The following is a 20,512-nucleotide window of genomic DNA, read 5'->3' on the forward strand; positions in this document are numbered from 1 at the left end:
TCTGTACACATGGAACCATGGAAGCGGAAGTGGATCATAGGGTGGGGGAGGGGGCGAAAATTTTGGGAGCCTTGAAAAATGTGTGGAAGTCGAGAACATTATCTCGGAAAGCAAAAATGGGTATGTTTGAAGGAATAGTGGTTCCAACAATGTTGTATGGTTGCGAGGCGTGGGCTATGGATAGAGTTGTGCGCAGGAGGATGGATGTGCTGGAAATGAGATGTTTGAGGACAATGTGTGGTGTGAGGTGGTTTGATCGAGTAAGTAACGTAAGGGTAAGAGAGATGTGTGGAAATAAAAAGAGCGTGGTTGAGAGAGCAGAAGAGGGTGTTTTGAAATGGTTTGGGCACATGGAGAGAATGAGTGAGGAAAGATTGACCAAGAGGATATATGTGTCGGAGGTGGAGGGAACGAGGAGAAGAGGGAGACCAAATTGGAGGTGGAAAGATGGAGTGAAAAAGATTTTGTGTGATCGGGGCCTGAACATGCAGGAGGGTGAAAGGAGGGCAAGGAATAGAGTGAATTGGAGCGATGTGGTATACAGGGGTTGACGTGCTGTCAGTGGATTGAATCAAGGCATGTGAAGCGTCTGGGGTAAACCATGGAAAGCTGTGTAGGTATGTATATTTGCGTGTGTGGACGTGTGTATGTACGTGTGTATGGGGGTTGGGCCATTTCTTTCGTCTGTTTCCTCGCGCTACCTCGCAAACGCGGGAGACAGCGACAAAGTATAAAAAAAAAAAAAAAAAAAAATATATATATATATATATATATATATATATATATATATATATATATATATATATATATATATATATATATATTTAAAAGGTAAGAAAGGTGTGGTAATAGAGTGTGGTTAAGAGACAGAAGAGGGTGTGTTGAAGTGGTTTGGACATATGGAGAGAATGAGTGAGGAAAGGTTGACAAAGAGGATATATGTGTCAGAATTGGGAGAAACAAGGGGAAGGAGGACAGCAAGATGGAGATGGAGGGATAGAAGAAAATAGCTTTTGAGTGATCGAGGTCGAAACACTGCAGAAGGATGATAGTGTAAATTGGAACCTTGTGGCTTGCAGCGGTCGACGTGCTGTCAGTGGGCTGAACCAGGGCATATGGAGCGGCCGAGGGACACCATTGAAAGTTCTGTGGAGCCTGGATATGGATAGGAGGCTGTGGTCACTGTGAATTGCACTTGACATCTAGAGAATGAATGTGACCGAATGCGGCCTCCGTTCGTCCGTTCCTGGTGCTCCTCCGCTAACGCGGGAAACGTTGACCAAATATGAAAGATATATACGTGTATATATAATCATTATTCTGTTATTAGTGCTGCCGACGTTAAGAACAAAATTGAAATTACTGCTACTGCTGCCACTAATGTGACATGTGTTGCTGGCATTACTTTCGCTACCACAATTAACTCAGCTAGCTTTAGTTTCTCGTCAATGAAATATTTTTTGTTTCTGCCGTCTTTTATGTTTAATATCAGTGATTATAATCAAGACTCCCGTAGTGCTGGATACTATTTCTGGAACATCCCTGGGTAATGTATACCTACCTTCATACTGCAGCTGCTGCTTATGTGAACCAAGGTAGTCTAATGCGCTACTTTGGAGCTTAGAGAGAAAAAAAAAAAACTCTAGAGGAAGTTTACCGTCGTCTAACATTCAACACATTGTAGGGCCGGCCCGATTTTGCACCAGACTGAGGAACACATGTATGTAGTCCTAGGTAAGGAGGCATGATCACGACATCACCGTCCAGTGATGGTAATTCTTCTTGATTAAAAGCTTATGGGCTTGTTAGGTTACCAGTGGACGGTTCAGTCAGTCACGTCAGGTTTTGATCGCTTCCAGGTATGGGTCGACTCATCTCTCTAACTTTGGTACGCTCTGGATTTTTACACTTTGTTTACGGTTCCATCGTCGGTCGACAACCTCACTGGCAGAGTCGTTACGTCAGTCAGCCATGAGACATCTACTGAATGTCTTCAGCAACATGTAAGAGTGATCTAGTGATGCTCAAACACACTGGTTAGGGAGGGACTCACGTGCGCCTGGAACTTGATGGTGGGCTTGATGTCGACAGGTCGGTGGGTCTCGGTGGGCACGTAACGGTAGAACTCCGTGTCGTTGTGGTACCACTTGAGGGAGTAGAGACCCGTGGCTCGCAGGTCGTACATGCAGCTCACGTTGACACGACCTCCGACGAAGGCGAAGAGGGGCACCTCCACCCTCTGCAGGAGGTCTCCCGTCACACCTGTTGGGGGGACATGGTAAGGGAGGTTAGAGTTCAGATGACTGGCTGGGATGATACAGGGTGACCTTGATGTAAACAATGATGGGCATTATCAGTGAAAGACAAGATAGAGTTATTAGGTAAAACTAAGGTTCAGAAAAATGGACAAAGATCGCGAATAATGGTGGTTGAGGAGAGGGAAGTTAAGAAAAGCTAGAGGTATTCGAGAGGGTCCTTTAGGTCATGAGAATGTGGCAGTGAAGAGGCAGCAGCTTTTCTAGATTGGTTATTAGGAAGGAGAAGTGAGCTTCCTACTGATCTTGCACGTGTAGTTACAGTATCTACCAGGATATTGGATTCGATGCAGATGTTCTGGAGAGAAAACATTTCCACGCACACAGTTCCTACCCAGGTCCTTTTCTACTCCCACATTATCCTACTTTTCTGTCTCACTCTTATTTCACTCCGCCTACACCTCATCCTCAAGTCCACCCACGTAAATGACAATTCTGTCCAAATGAAATCCATTCACATCTACTTAGTAGTATCGAAATTCTATATCTACTTTATTGTTCACTTAAAATTTAATTGTAAGATAGTTAATCATTAATGCTGCTGAAGCCATAGTGTTTCAGTAATGATTTGATGATGAAGTGGTGAATGATATATATATATATATATATATATATATATATATATATATATATATATATATATATATATACATATATATATATTTTTTTTTCTTTTTTTTTTTTTGCTTTGTCGCTGTCTCCCGCGTTTGCGAGGTAGCGCAAGGAAACAGACGAAAGAAATGGCCCAACCCACCCCCATACACATGTATATACATACGTCCACACACGCAAAATATACATACCTACACAGCTTTCCATGGTTTACCCCAGACGCTTCACATGCCCCGATTTAATCCACTGACAGCACGTCAACCCCGGTATACCACATCGCTCCAATTCACTCTATTCCTTGCCCTCCTTTCACCCTCCTGCATGTTCAGGCCCCGATCACACAAAATCTTTTTCACTCCATCTTTCCACCTCCTTTTGGTCTCCCTCTTCTCCTCGTTCCCTCCACCTCCGACACATATCCTCTTGGTCAATCTTTCCTCACTCATTCTCTCCATGTGCCCAAACCATTTCAAAACACCCTCTTCTGCTCTCTCAACCACGCTCTTTTTATTTCCACACATCTCTCTTACCCTTACGTTACTTACTCGATCAAACCACCTCACACCACACATTGTCCTCAAACATCTCATTTCCAGCACATCCATCCTCCTGCGCACAACTCTATCCATAGCCCACGCCTCGCAACCATACAACATTGTTGGAACCACTATTCCTTCAAACATACCCATTTTTGCTTTCCGAGATAATGTTCTCGACTTCCACACATTCTTCAAGGCTCTCAGAATTTTCGCCCCCTCCCCCACCCTATGATCCACTTCCGCTTCCATGGTTCCATCCGCTGCCAGATCCACTCCCAGATATCTAAAACACTTCACTTCCTCCAGTTTTTCTCCATTCAAACTCACCTCCCAATTGACTTGACCCTCAACCCTACTGTACCTAATAACCTTGCTCTTATTCACATTTACTCTTAACTTTCTTCTTTCACACACTTTACCAAACTCAGTCACCAGCTTCTGCAGTTTCTCACATGAATCATCCACCAGCGCTGTATCATCAGCGAACAACAACTGACTCACTTCCCAAGCTCTCTCATCCCCAACAGACTTCATACTTGCCCCTCTTTCCAAAACTCTTGCATTCACCTCCCTAACAACCCCATCCATAAACAAATTAAACAACCATGGAGACATCACACACCCCTGCCGCAAACCTACATTCACTGAGAACCAATCACTTTCCTCTCCTCCTACACGTACACATGCCTTACATCCTCGATAAAAACTTTTCACTGCTTCTAACAACTTGCCTCCCACACCATATATTCTTAATACCTTCCACAGAGCATCTCTATCAACTCTATCATATGCCTTCTCCAGATCCATAAATGCTACATACAAATCCATTTGCTTTTCTAAGTATTTCTCACATACATTCTTCAAAGCAAACACCTGATCCACACATCCTCTACCACTTCTGAAACCACACTGCTCTTCCCCAATCTGATGCTCTGTACATGCTTTCACCCTCTCAATCAATACCCTCCCATATAATTTACCAGGAATACTCAATAAACTTATACCTCTGTAATTTGAGCACTCACTCTTATCCCCTTTGCCTTTGTACAATGGCACTATGCACGCATTCCGCCAATCCTCAGGCACCTCACCGTGAGTCATACATACATTAAATAACCTTACCAACCAGTCAACAATACAGTCACCCCCTTTTTTAATAAATTCCACTGCAATACCATCCAAACCTGCTGCCTTGCCGGCTGTCATCTTCCGCAAAGCTTTTACTACCTCTTCTCTGTTTACCAAATCATTTTCCCTAACCCTCTCACTTTGCACACCACCTCGACCAAAACACCCTATATCTGCCACTCTGTCATCAAACACATTCAACAAACCTTCAAAATACTCACTCCATCTCCTTCTCACATCACCACTACTTGTTATCACCTCCCCATTTGCGCCCTTCACTGAAGTTCCCATTTGCTCCCTTGTCTTACGCACTTTATTTACCTCCTTCCAGAACATCTTTTTATTCTCCCTAAAATTTAATGATACTCTCTCAACCCAACTCTCATATATGTATGCTGTGTAGTAAATGAAATGCTTGAGGACAATAAGTGATGTGTGGAGGGTTGACCGAGAAGGAAATGGCGTTTAGAGAAGAAAATGTGTAAGCTAATGTGTTTGAGAGATCCCAGGAGGGACAGCTGAAATGCTTTGGACATATGGAGAGGATGAGTGAGGAGAGAATAACGTAGAGGATGTATGTGTCAGAGGTGGAGGGAACTTGGAGAAGGGGACACCGAAGACGAGATAGAAGGATGCAATGAAAAATCCTTTGATTAATCGGGGTCTTGGGCTTGCAAGAGAGTCTGTAGCGTGCAGTGGATAGAGTTAATTGGGACGATGCGATATAAAGGGGATGACGTGGTGTCGATGGAGTAAAACAAGGCCTCTGAACTGCTCCGGGTAAACCATGGAAACGTTTGTGAGGTTTGGCTACGGATACGGATGTGTGGTTTTGGTGCATAATACATAACAGCCAGAGAGAATATGTGAGATATGAGGCCGTTTATTGTATGCTCTTGACGCTGACTTGCTAGGGCGAGAAACGGAGAAGAAAAAAGATATATATATATATATATATATATATATATATATATATATATATATAGATATATATATATATATATATATATATATATATATATATATATATATATTGCTTTCCGAGATAATGTTCTCGACTTCCACACATTCTTCAAGGCTCCCAGGATTTTCGCCCCCTCCCCCACCCTATGATTCACTTCCGCTTCCATGGTTCCATCCGCTGCCAGATCCACTCCCAGATATCTAAAACACTTTACTTCCTCCAGTTTTTCTCCATTCAAACTTACCTCCCAGTTGACTTGACCCTCAACCCTACTGTACCTAATAACCTTGCTCTTATTCACATTTACTCTGAACTTTCTTCTTTCACACACTTTACCATATATATATATATATATATATATATATTCTCGATTAATATGGGTAAAACTGAAAGTTGATGGAGAGAGATGGGTGATTATTGGTGCATATGCACCTGGGCATGAGAAGAAACGTCCGGAGAGGCAAGTGTTTTGGGAGCAGCTGAATGAGTGTGTTAGTGGTTTTGATGCACGAGACCGGGTTATAGTGATGGGTGATTTGAATGCAAAGATGAGTAATGTGGCAGTTGAGGGAATAATTGGTATACATGGGGTGTTCAGTGTTGTAAATGGAAATGGTGAAGAGCTTGTAGATTTATGTGCTGAAAAAGGACTGGTGATTGGGAATACCTGGTTTAAAAAGCGAGATATATATAAGTATACGTATGTAAGTAGGAGAGATGGCCAGAGTGCGTTATTGGATTACGTGTTAATTGACAGGCGCGCTAAAGAGAGACTTTTGGATGTTAATGTGCTGAGAGGTGCAACTGGAGGGATGTCTGATCATTATCTTGTGGAGGCTAAGGTGAAGATTTGTATGGGTTTTCAGAAAAGAAGAGTGAATGTTGGGGTGAAGAGGGTGGTGAGAGTAAGTGAGCTTGAGAAGGAGACTTGTGTGAGGAAGTACCAGGAGAGACTGAGTACAGAATGGAAAAAGGTGAGAACAATGGAAGTAAGGGGAGTGGGGGAGGAATGGGATGTATTTAGGGAATCAGTGATGGATTGCGCAAAAGATGCTTGTGGCATGAGAAGAGTGGGAGGTGGGTTGATTAGAAAGGGTAGTGAGTGGTGGGATGAAGAAGTAAGATTATTAGTGAAAGAGAAGAGAGAGGCATGTGGACGATTTTTGCAGGGAAAAAATGCAATTGAGTGAGAGATGTATGAAAGAAAGAGACAGGAGGTCAAGAGAAAGATGCAAGAGGTGAAAAAGAGGGCAAATGAGAGTTGGGGTGAGAGAGTATCATTAGATTTTAGGGAGAATAAAAAGATGTTCTGGAAGGAGGTAAATAAAGTGCGTAAGACAAGGGAGCAAATGGGAACTTCAGTGAAGGGCGCAAATGGGGAGGTGATAACAAGTAGTGGTGATGTGAGAAGGAGATGGAGTGAGTATTTTGAAGGTTTGTTGAATGTGTTTGATGATAGAGTGGCAGATATAGGGTGTTTTGGTCGAGGTGGTGTGCAAAGTGAGAGGGTTAGTGAAAATGATTTGGTAAACAGAGAAGAGGTAGTAAAAGCTTTGCGGAAGATGAAAGCCGGCAAGGCAGCAGGTTTGGATGGTATTGCAGTGGAATTTATTAAAAAAAAGGGGGTGACTGTATTATTGACTGGTTGGTAAGGTTATTTAATGTATGTATGACTCATGGTGAGGTGCCTGAGGATTGGCGGAATGCGTGCATAGTGCCATTGTACAAAGGCAAAGGGGATAAGAGTGAGTGCTCAAATTACAGAGGTATAAGTTTGTTGAGTATTCCTGGTAAATTATATGGGAGGGTATTGATTGAGAGGGTGAAGGCATGTACAGAGCATCAGATTGGGGAAGAGCAGTGTGGTTTCAGAAGTGGTAGAGGATGTGTGGATCAGGTGTTTGCTTTGAAGAATGTATGTGAGAAATACTTAGAAAAGCAAATGGATTTGGATGTAGCATTTATGGATCTGGAGAAGGCATATGATAGAGTTGATAGAGATGCTCTGTGGAAGGTATTAAGAATATATGGAGTGGGAGGCAAGTTGTTAGAAGCAGTGAAAAGTTTTTATTGAGGATGTAAGGCATGTGTACGTGTAGGAAGAGAGGAAAGTGATTGGTTCTCAGTGAATGTATGTTTGCGGCAGGTGTGTGTGATGTCTCCATGGTTGTTTAATTTGTTAATGGATGGGGTTGTTAGGGAGGTAAATGCAAGAGTTTTGGAAAGAGGGGCAAGTATGAAGTCTGTTGGGGATGAGAGAGCTTGGGAAGTGAGTCAGTTGTTGTTCGCTGATGATACAGCGCTGGTGGCTGATTCATGTGAGAAACTGCAGAAGCTGGTGACTGAGTTTGGTAAAGTGTGTGAAAGAAGAAAGTTAAGAGTAAATGTGAATAAGAGCAAGGTAGTTAGGTACAGTAGGGTTGAGGGTCAAGTCAATTGGGAGGTAAGTTTGAATGGAGAAAAACTGGAGGAAGTAAAGTGTTTTAGATATCTGGGAGTGGATTTGGCAGCGGATGGAACCATGGAAGCGGAAGTAGATCATGGGGTGGGGGAGGGGGCGAAAATCCTGGGAGCCTTGAAGAATGTGTGGAAGTCGAGAACATTATCTCGGAAAGCAAAAATGGGTATGTTTGAAGGAATAGTGGTTCCAACAATGTTGTATGGTTGCGAGGCGTGGGCTATGGATAGAGTTGTGCGCAGGAGGATGGATGTGCTGGAAATGAGATGTTGAGGACAATTTGTGGTGTGAGGTGGTTTGATCGAGTAAGTAACGTAAGGGTAAGAGAGATGTGTGGAAATAAAAAGAGCGTGGTTGAGAGAGCAAAAGAGGGTGTTTTGAAATGGTTTGGGCACGTGGAGAGAATGAGTGAGGAAAGATTGACCAAGAGGATATATGTGTCGGAGGTGGTGGGAACGAGAAGTGGGAGACCAAATTGGAGGTGGAAAGATGGAGTGAAAAAGATTTTGAGTGATCGGGGTCTGAACATGCAGGAGGGTGAAAGGCGGGCAAGGAATAGAGTGAATTGGATCGATGTGGTATACCGTGGTCGACGTGCTGTCAGTGGATTGAATCAGGGCATGTGAAGCGTCTGGGGTAAACCATGGAAAGTTCTTTGGGGCCTGGATGTGGAAAGGGAGCTGTGGTTTCGGGCATTATTGCATGACAGCTAGAGACTGAGTGTGAACGAATGTGGCCTTTGTTGTCTTTTCCTAGCGCTACCTCGCACACATGAGGGGGGAGGGGGATGTTACTCCATGTGTGGCGAGGTGGCGATGGGAATGAATAAAGGCAGACAGTGTGAATTGTGTGCATGTGTATATATGTATATGTGTGTGTGTATATATATATGTGTACATTGAGATGTATGGGTATGTATATTTGCGTGTGGGGACGTGTATGTATATAAATGTGTATGTGGGTGGGTTGGGCCATTTCTTTCGTCTGTTTCCTTGCGCTACCTCGCAAATGCGGGAGACAACGACAAAGCAAAATAAATAAATAAATAAAATATATATATATATATATATATATATATATATATATATATATATATATATATATATATATGTATATATATATATATATATATATATATATATATATATATATATATATATATATATATATATATATATTATAATCTCGTAATGTTTCTGTCTTCCTACAACAAATGTGTACAGCGATACACTGGGCTTCTTCAGTATCTTTTAACTTCCCATGATATTCCTTTCTCACCACAGGAAAATGAAACAACGATAAGTTCCCAAGTGCACTTTCTTGTAATAATCACATCATTAGAGGAGATACAGGAAAATATAACAGTCACTTGATATACAACGAAGTGACGTAACTAGGACGTCATTTGATGAACAAATAGACAACCCGAATGGAGGTCGGGTGCGTTCAAGTATGGCAACAAGCGTATCATAACCTTATTATGTGGACAAGAAAGGGAACTCTACAAATTTTATCAACAATAAAGTTATCCAATTTGTACAGACCTTCATTGATATAAATGTTACAATTCTTTATGTATTTAGTATCAGAAGATTCAGTGATATTTCTCGTGGTACAAGAGTTAGAGTTAATAACTGAGAGGGCATTACTCCAGTCAATACAGTGATCATAGTTTTTGACATGATCAAACAAGGCATTTGATTCTTGTCCTGTTCTTATACTATATTGATGGTGTTTAAGTCTGACAGAAAGATCCTTACCAGTCTGCCTAACATGAGACTTGGGAACTTGTGTTTCATTTCCCTTGTGGTAAGAAATGAATTTATTTGATCATTCACTCAATTTTGATCTCTTCCGATGTTATATGAGAATCAGTTATTAATACATCTTCGGTAATCTCACACAGATTACATTTCAATCAGTTTTGTCATTACAACTGCCAGGAAAAGAAATATCATTCCCTCTCACACTTGTAAATGCTGGTACATTCTGGTAAAGCATAAATTTTGTCCCCTCGATGTTGTATTGCCAGATGATACATTTCTCCATCACAATCAGTCGTAACGAGTAATATAAAGACCGTACTTGCTGTTACTACTTATTTCTCCATCACATATTATATTAGCCTGGGGTTTACATCTACATATAGAATTATCACTTCTTCTTAGGTACAAACCAGCTTGTAGATATATGCCACCTCTCCGCGTTCATAACCCCTACCCACAGACTTGGCTCACCTTCAGGTACCCTTCCTCCCGGCCAACACATAAACAACCACAACCTCACACTTAGTGTACGCTTTCTCCTCCTACAACCACGTGTGTATAGAGGTTATATCACTTCCCTCTCACATTCCTAGACCATCTCTTCTCACTTGCAACATCACCCTTAAGCCTCATCCCTCTCCACATGGCCACCCCCACCTAAAGTTCCCCAACACACATACTTGTATTACACCAAAAATCTCCATAAAAGATTTCGAAGCAAAGCGCCTCTCTCTCTCTCTCTCTCTCTCTCTCTCTCTCTCTCTCTCTCTCTCTCTCTCTCTCTCTCTCTCTCTCTCTCTCTCTCTCTCTCTCTCTCTCTCTCTCTCTCTCTCTCTCTCTCTCTCTCTCTCTCTCTCTCTCTCTCTCTCTCTCTCTCTCTCTCTCTCTCTCTCTCTCTCTCTCTCTCTCTCTCTCTCTCTCTCTCTCTCTCTCTCTCTCTCTCTCTCTCTCTCTCTCTCTCTTCTCTCTCTCTCTCTCTCTCTCTCTCTCTCTCTCTCTCTCTCTCTCTCTCTCTCTCTCTCTCTCTCTCTCTCTCTCTCTCTCTCTCTCTCTCTCTCTCTCTCTCTCTCTCTCTCTCTCTCTCTCTCTCTCTCTCTCTCTCTCTCTCTCTCTCTCTCTCTCTCTCTCTCTCTCTCTCTCTCTCTCTCTCTCTCTCTCTCTCTGCTACACACACCAATCATAATACAAGGAGGAGGTTATAGTAAACAATAAACAGGTATTGTATACTTCCCAGGTACGTACTAATGAGGCTCTCCCTCAGTGAAAGTCTTCAGTGATTCTGTCATGTACATATCGTCATGGCATAGATGATATAGACCTCATGTGGTATTCGTCATAATGTAGCTAATATAGACCTGGCCAGATTTCCCTGCAAGATGATCTACCAAAGGTTAAGTCAACCACAAGATTATATGAAACGCATATTCAGGAGACTCATTGTTTACGTCTCACACATCAGGAGCCGTCAAGACCAGAGCTGCCAAGCAAAAATTGATGTCGTATTTTGCTCTCTCTCTCTCTCTCTCTCTCTCTCTCTCTCTCTCTCTCTCTCTCTCTCTCTCTCTCTCTCTCTCCTCTGACAGTTCTCTCATTCGCTTTTACCTTCCTCATTACTATGCACCTGTCACCGCCACACCTGCACTCCTCTCACACGCGCACACCCCTCTCACTATCACACGACCCTTCTCTCACCTACACTCACCCCTCTCACTACCACACTACACGCCTCCCTCTGATACATCACTGATACCAATAACGATTCCTCTCACAACGCTTCTCTCCCCGTGTGTATATATATATATATGTATATATATTTATATATATATATATATATATATATGTATATATATATATGTATATATATTTATATATATTATATATTTATATATATCATCCCTGGGGATAGGGGATTAAGAATACTTCCCACGTATTCCCTGCGTGTCGTAGAAGGCGACTAAAAGGGGAGGGAGCGGGGGGCTGGAAATCCTCCCCTCTCGTTTTTTTTTTTTTTTTTCCAAAAGAAGGAACAGAGAATTGGGCCAGGTGAGGGTATTCCCTCAAAGGCCCAGTCCTCTGTTCTTAACGCTACCTCGCTAATGCGGGAAATGGCGAATAGTTTGAAAGAAAAAGAAAAAAGATATATATATATATATATATATATATATATATATATATATATATATATATATATATATATATATATATATATATATATATATATCATAGATGCACAGTAATGCCCAAAATTTGTTTCTTCATGCGTTAAGCGTGCAACATCTGTTCTTACGGTTTCTAACACATCTTCATCTTTCCAGTATTTCCTTCAAGCTCTCCCCCAGCCTCCATATAATCAGTGTTTCCCCCCCAAAAAAAGGAAAAAAAAAAATCTCCTCCACAGCATATTCAAATCCTCTTCAACATTTTGCTATTACAGGCTCCAACGTGAAATTGCAGGGGTGTGTGTGTGGTGGTCGGGCGCGTGAGCTACTCTGCATATAAAGTGAATTCTGAAGATTACAGGATAAGAGGTCATAGAATTCAACTTGAGTGTAAGTGGAAGACTCTAAGATGCTTCGTACAGATCGCAGAAACATGGTTACTTCGGCGACAAGTTCAGCTCTTGGGCAAGAGGTGAGACCTTTGAAGATTACACGTGATCCCTCGTGTACAGACGAGGGTCATAGCAGACTAGCTATCTACTTGGAGGTCAGGAGCAGTGCCAGTAGTGTGACATCTGGAGGTCAGGAGCAGTGCCAGTAGTGTGACGTCTGGAGGTCAGGAGCAGTGCCAGTAGTGTGATGTCTGGAGGTCAGGAGCAGTGCCAGTAGTGTGACATCTGGAGGTCAGGAGCAGTGTCAGTAGTGTGACGTCTGGAGGTCAGGAGCAGTGCCAGTAGTGTGATGTCTGGAGGTCAGGAGCAGTGCCAGTAGTGTGACATCTAGAGGTCAGGAGCAGTGCCAGTAGTGTGATGTCTGGAGGTCAGGAGCAGTGCCAGTAGTGTGATGTCTGGAGGTCAGGAGCAGTGCCAGCAGTGTGACATCTGGAGGTCAGGAGCAGTGCCAGTAGTGTGATGTCTGGAGGTCAGGAGCAGTGCCAGTAGTGTGATGTCTGGAGGTCAGGAGCAGTGCCAGTAGTGTGATGTCTGGAGGTCAGAAGCCGTGTTAGTAGTGTGAAGTCTGGGGGTCAGGAGCAGTGCCAGTAGTGTGATGTCTGGAGGTCAGAAGCCGTGCTAGTAGTGTGAAGTCTGGGGGTCAGGAGCAGTGCCAGTAGTGTGATGTCTGGAGGTCAGGAGCCGTGCAAGTAGTGTGACGTCTGGAGGTCAGGAGCAGTGCCAGTAGTGTGATGTCTGGAGGTCAGAAGCCGTGCTAGTAGTGTGAAGTCTGGGGGTCAGGAGCAGTGCCAGTAGTGTGATGTCTGGAGGTCAGAAGCCGTGCTAGTAGTGTGAAGTCTGGGGGTCAGGAGCAGTGCCAGTAGTGTGATGTCTGGAGGTCAGGAGCAGTGCCAGTAGTGTGACATCTGGAGGTCAGGAGCAGTGCCAGTAGTGTGACGTCTGGAGGTCAGGAGCCGTGCCAGTAGTGTGACGTCTGGAGGTCAGGAGCCGTGCAAGTAGTGTGATGTCTGGAGGTCAGGAGCAGTGCCAGTAGTGTGATGTCTGGAGGTCAGGAGCCGTGCAAGTAGTGTGATGTCTGGAGGTCAGGAGCAGTGCCAGTAGTGTGATGTCTGGAGGTCAGGAGCAGTGCCAGTAGTGTGATGTCTGGAGGTCAGGAGCAGTGCCAGTAGTGTGACGTCTGGAGGTCAGGAGCCGTGCAAGTAGTGTGATGTCTGGAGGTCAGGAGCAGTGCCAGTAGTGTGACGTCTGGAGGTCAGGAGCCGTGCCAGTAGTGTGACGTCTGGAGGTCAGGAGCCGTGCAAGTAGTGTGATGTCTGGAGGTCAGGAGCAGTGCCAGTAGTGTGATGTCTGGAGGTCAGGAGCCGTGCAAGTAGTGTGATGTCTGGAGGTCAGGAGCAGTGCCAGTAGTGTGATGTCTGGAGGTCAGGAGCAGTGCCAGTAGTGTGATGTCTGGAGGTCAGGAGCAGTGCCAGTAGTGTGACGTCTGGAGGTCAGGAGCCGTGCAAGTAGTGTGATGTCTGGAGGTCAGGAGCAGTGCCAGTAGTGTGACGTCTGGAGGTCAGGAGCCGTGCCAGTAGTGTGACGTCTGGAGGTCAGGAGCCGTGCAAGTAGTGTGATGTCTGGGGGTCAGGAGCAGTGCCAGTAGTGTGATGTCTGGAGGTCAGGAGCAGTGCCAGCAGTGTGACATCTGGAGGTCAGGAGCCGTGCCAGTAGTGTGACGTCTGGAGGTCAGGAGCCGTGCCAGTAGTGTGACGTCTGGAGGTCAGGAGCCGTGCCAGTAGTGTGACGTCTGGGGGTCAGCAGCAGTGCCAGTAGTGTGACGTCTGGATTTCAGGAGCCGTGCCAGTAGTGTGACGTCTGGAGGTCAGGAGCAGTGCCAGCCGTGTGACGTCTGGAGGTCAGGAGCAGTGCTAGTAGTGTGAAGTCTGGAGGTCAGGAGCAGTGCTAGTAGTGTGAAGTCTGGAGGTCAGGAGCAGTGCCAGTAGTGTGAAGTCTGGAGGTCAGGAGCAGTGCTAGTAGTGTGAAGTCTGGAGGTCAGGAGCAGTGCTAGTAGTGTGAAGTCTGGAGGTCAGGAGCAGTGCTAGTAGTGTGAAGTCTGGAGGTCAGGAGCAGTGCTAGTAGTGTGAAGTCTGGAGGTCAGGAGCAGTGGCAGCCGTGTGACGTCTGGGGGTCAGGAGCAGTGGCCACAGGTCGGCGGGCGTTATACGAACGACACAGCCAGCGCCAACACATACCTTGGTGACAGCAGTGAGGTTGACGGCAAGATAATGTGGAGCAGTGATAGCAGCACTCCTGCTACTCCTCTTCACAGGAAATCTCGTTAACAGAGGAGGTTAAATGACTAGTGTCATCCACATGACAAAGTGTAGTTCTGCTGTGAACAGTATATATGATACTCTGTATCACATCCAAGTTGCCTCTGAAACATCTTCAAGGAAGAATGACTCACTTGTCCTTCTTTCGTTCCTAAAATCACTCGCAAACATCCCGCTCATCCCTGTGTGCATTCCACGTTCCTTCATCCAACAGGAACTCAGAGGATAATGAACGAACGACTGAGGAATGAGCAGAGAGCCACGCAGACTACGGGGAAATGAACTTTGCAATTACATGCTGGAAACGTTAGGAAAATCATCAGTGTGTCCAGTTCCAGGAACAAATCCCTTGGTTTACGTAAACAACGGTGGTGTAGTATGTGCTGGAGGCGGGGCTACGCCTCGTGTGATACGAAGCTTTACACAATTGTTGATAACCTCTGCTGTAATGTCATCGTGTAGCTGATACTTGGCACACAGGTTGGGCACAGTGTTCCTGCATGTACCACTGTTTGGGAACCTCCGGCATCGCAACCAGACGTTGTAAATGCTAGAATACAAATCCTGTATGCCAATGTTGTTACACTTACAAATATAAACGTTGAAGTAGAAGATATTTAAGCCGTCGCTGAGGTGAACTTCAATAACGGGTTATGATTGGAGTGGAAATATGATTCAGGAAAAAGCTTGTCAGGTGCAGGAGGACAGTTACCTCCGGTCAGTTGAACACGGGAGGAGGGGCGAGGTTGGCGTACGTTCGATTACAAACCTAAAAATGTACACAAAATGTGACTAACCAGTTATATAGAGACGTCTGGTGTGGCTTGAGACTGCAACACTAGGAGGAACTGGCTATTTCCTGTACCTGTAACGCGTTCTACTGTCGTCTCTCATCATCTCATATATATATATATATATATATATATATATATATATATATATATATATATATATATATATATATATATATATATATATGTCATACTATTCGCCATTTCCCGCGTTAGCGAGGTAGCGTTAAGAACAGAGGACTGGGCCTTAGAGGGAATATCCTCACCTGGCCCCCTTCTCTGTTCCTTCTTTTTGGAAAAAAAAAAAAAATATATATATATATATATATATATATATATATATATGTATATATATATATATATATATATATATATATATATATATATATATATATATATATATATCATCCCTGTGGATAGGAGAGAAAGAAAACTTCCCACGTATTCCCTGCGTGTCGCAGAAGGCGACTAAAAGGGGTGGGAGCGGTGGCCAAGAAATCCTCCCTTCCAGTTTTATTTTTCCAAAGTAAGGAACGGAGATGGGGGCCAAGTGAGGATTTTTCTTGGGAAAACCATTGCATACCAAAAGCGGTGTTGGAAATTTGATATCATGGTGAGAACTGCACCAGCTGGAACGTATACGGTAAGCTCTAGTTAACAGTGTATAATGAATTACGTTTATACAGAATTAGAGGATGAGAGATATTTCCTGGCCAACGTGTGGGCTTTCTATATGTATCTAATATATATATATATATATATATATATATATATATATATATATATATATATATATATATATATATATAAATATATATATATATATATATATATATATATATATATATATATATATATATATATATATATATATATATATATATATATATTCCTATGGGTCCACGGGGAAAATGAAACACGAAAAGTTCCCAAGTACACTTGCGTGTAATAATCACATCATCATGGGAGACACAAGAGAGAAATATAACAGTCAGTTGATATACATCGAGGAGACGAAGGTAGGACGCCATTTGGTAAAAATGTTTACCAAATGGCGTCCTAGCTTCGTCTCTTCGTGGACTTATAGGAATATCTTGATGACGCGCAAAATTGTGAACCTTTCCAATATATATATATATATATATATATATATATATATATATATATATATATATATATATATATATATATATATGTATATATATATATATATATATATATATATATATATATATATATATATATATATATATATATATATGTCAACTGAAGGTTAGAAGGCATTATTAGAATATTCCATCAGAATATCCAGGAAAAACCTTGTTCAGGTTTACAATCAAGTTCTATATGCATGCTGGAGGTTCAGGTTATTATGAAACAGAGACACTGTTGAGCGAGGCAAAGATCATGCGAGTCACATCTACATATCGCATTATCCAGCCAGCTTTCTTCATGAAATGCTAAAAATATATTTGCTCTCGTAGGACCTAAGCCATTAGCCATAGCAGCACCATGGAGTTGTATATAAAATAAACCACAGAATTGCAGTCAACAAGCTGCAGCCACTAAAGAGAGCAGTATGTTAAAACAGTGACGCATTTATGCCTTGAACATTGTTCCTTAGTTCAGATGAATTATCTGACCAGGTGTGAAGAGACTGAAGGAGGATGATGGTGGAGAGAGAGATTTGATACCGATAGATTTCATGGTACGGTTATCAGGTTCAGAGTTCGCAAATGAAAATGACTTCTTCGTAATGCAAGCATTGGCTGAGTGATACAACTAGAACTAGGTACTTAGGTAGTTTGTAATTAGATATGCCAATGGCTGACGTGATATGGTTTTTGGGAGAACAGTCCTTTTTGAAGGTGCCGGGTATCGAACCAGTGATGAGTAATAGGGAATATGATGTATCATCATTGGCAATACACCATTCCAGTTTCCTAAGGAATCACATAATCTTAAACTCAAATTTTAGAATACGAGAGAACGGATCGATATTCAATCTCTTGAACTACCTTTGATCTACAATATCTTACATCTGTTTAATGTAGTCTTTCTTATCCAGATGTGGCGTGCCATTACTCTTATCAGCATCCATGATAATAATGCTCTTATCAGCTGACAGTTTCTGGGCTTAGATTTCAGCCTAGAATTCTAAAAAAAAACTTGGGGAATCATTTGAACAGAACGTGGAGAACACTTAATGCTCGAGGGTGCTTCATGTCAGGTCGTATTAGATACCAATGATATATGGCAGGAGTAGATTACAGTCAGGTATGGGATCCCAGGCTCGCCACACTTGTGTACAAGTGTTCACGAAAGAGAGGTGCGTCTGAGTGTGATGGCAAAACGCGAAGGCAACTCAAGTTTCGTATCTTGGAACATTAGTGTTGTGTCATCACACACACACACACACACACACACACACACACACACACACACACACACACATCCGTCTTTATGTGGTCTTCGCACGCATGAGCCTGCGGAGGACCACCAGATGTGTGAAGATATCAAGATTGGAGCCAGTTACAGCACAGACCTGGAGCTGGGAAGAACGGTAGCTTTACACACATACGAAGACCAGTGGTACACACTGCCTTGGAATGACTTTGTTGTTTCTTTGGTAGAGAGAATATGAGTTTTATTAAGGTTCTTTCCGTTTTATTGTAGCTTCTTGGCATCAAAATGTTACATTAATGTAACTTATTCTCTTACTGTAATATTTTTGCCTTTCATCACCGTGTGATGAATTTAACTTCCGAGCGATTTTTAACCTTTATACCAACTGTTTTAACAATCATTTTTTCCTATGTTTTAAACAGTGGTGTTGATCAACCAGCAATGGTTGCACCAAGCACTCACTTCATGATGATAACACACTTCTCGACACGTTGGTGAGATGATATTGCTTTTGAATCCCACCATGATGAGAATGTTTGTTGTAATACTCACCTTTGCAAGTTATCAGTTTTATATATATATATATATATATATATATATATATATATATATATATATATATATATATATATATATATATATATTGCTATTATTATTTTTAAACTTTGCCACCGTCGCGTCAGCGAGGTAGCGCAAGAAAACAGACGAAAGAATGGCCCAACCTACCCACATACACGACCACACACCCACATATACATACCTATACATTTCAAAGTATACACACATGTACATACATAGACATATACATATATACTCATGTACATATTCATACTTGCTGCCTTTATTCATTCTCGTCGCCACACCGCCACACTTGAAATAGCATCCCCCACTTCTTTCACACTCAGTCTCTAGCTGTCACGTATAATGCACCGAAACCACAGCTCCCTTTCCACATCAAGGCCCCACAAAACTTTCCATGGTTTACTTCAGATGCTTCACATGCCCTGGTTCAATCCATTGACTGCACGTCGACCCCGGTATACCACATCGTTCCAATTCACTCAATTCCTTGCACGCCTTTCACCCTCCTGTATGTTCAGGCCCCGATCGCTCAAAATCTTTTTCACTCCATCCTTTTACCTCCAGATTAGTCTCCCACTTCTCCTCGTTCCCTCCACTTCTGACACACATATCCTCTTTGTCAATCTTTCCCCACTCATTCTCTCCATGTGACCAAACCATTTCAATACAACCTCTTCAGCTTTCTCAACCACACTCTTTTTATTACCACACATTTCTCTTACCCTTTCATTACTTACTCGATCAAACCACCTTACACCGCATATTGTCCTCAGACATTTCATTTCCAACACATCCACCCTCCTCCGCACAACCCTATCTATAGCCCACGCCTCACAACCATATAACATTGTTGGAACCACTATTCCTACTAACATACCCATTTTTGCTTTCCGAAATAATGTTCTCACCTTCTACACATTCTTCAAAGCTCCCAGAAGCTTCGCCCCCTCCCCCACCCTGTGACTCACTTCCGCTTCCATGGTTCCATCCGCTGCCAAATCCACTCCCAGATATCTAAAACACTTCACTTCCTCCAGTTTTTCTCCATTTAAACTTACCTCCCAGTTGACTTGTTCCTCAACCCAATTGAACCTAACAACCTTGCTCTTATTAACATTTACTCTTAACTTTCTTCTTTCACACACTTTACCAAACTCTGTCACCAGCTTTTGCAGTTTCTCACATGAACCAGCCACCAGCGCTGTATCATCAGCGAACAACAACTGACTCACTTCCCAAGCTCTCTCATCCACAACAAACTGCATTCTTGCCCCCTTTTCCAAAACTCTTGCATTCACCTCCCTAACAACCCCATCCATAAACAAAGTAAACAACCATGGAGACATCACACACCCCTGCCGCAAATCAACATTCACTGAGAACCAATCACTTTCCTCTCTTCCTACACGTACACACGTACACATGCCTTACATCCTCGATAAAAACTTTTCACTGCTTCTAACAACTTGCCTCCCACTCCATATATTCTTAATACCTTCCACATAGCATCTCTATCAACTCTATCGTATGCCTTCTCCAGATCCATAAATGCTACATACAAATCCATTTGCTTTTCTAAGTATTTCTCACATACATTCTTCAAAGCAAACACCTGATCCACACATCCTCTACCACTTCTGAAACCACACTGCTCTTCCCCAGTCTGATACTCTGTACATGCCTTCACCCTCTCAATCAATACTATCCCATATAATTTACCAGGAATACTCAACAAACATATACCTCTGTAATTTGAGCACTCACTCTTATCCCCTTTGCCTTTGTACAATGGCATTATGCAAGCATTCCGCCAATCCTCAGGCACCTCACCATGAATCATACATACATTAAATAACCTTACCAACCAGTCAACAATACAGTCACCCCCTTTTTAAATAAATTCCACTGCAATACCATCCAAACCTGCTGCCTTGCCGGCTTTCATCTTCCGCAAAGCTTTTACTACCTCGTCTATGTTTACCAAATCATTTTCCCTAACCCTCTCACTTTGCATACCACCTCGAC

The 20,512-nt window shown here is 42.7% G+C and overlaps 1 protein-coding gene across 1 annotated transcript in view; it reads right to left on the reverse strand.

Moving 5' to 3' along the window:
• The window catches only part of LOC139754657 (uncharacterized), a 322,443-nt gene that overhangs the window by 133,826 nt on the left and 168,105 nt on the right, over nucleotides 1-20,512 (reverse strand). Inside the window, exon 3 of the mRNA XM_071672189.1 lies at nucleotides 2,054-2,262. Coding sequence (XP_071528290.1) covers nucleotides 2,054-2,262 — 209 coding nt within the window. The remainder of the gene's footprint in view (nucleotides 1-2,053; nucleotides 2,263-20,512) is intronic.

Source organism: Panulirus ornatus, chromosome 17, assembly GCF_036320965.1.
Source record: "Panulirus ornatus isolate Po-2019 chromosome 17, ASM3632096v1, whole genome shotgun sequence".
In the NCBI taxonomy this organism is placed as follows: domain Eukaryota; kingdom Metazoa; phylum Arthropoda; class Malacostraca; order Decapoda; family Palinuridae; genus Panulirus; species Panulirus ornatus.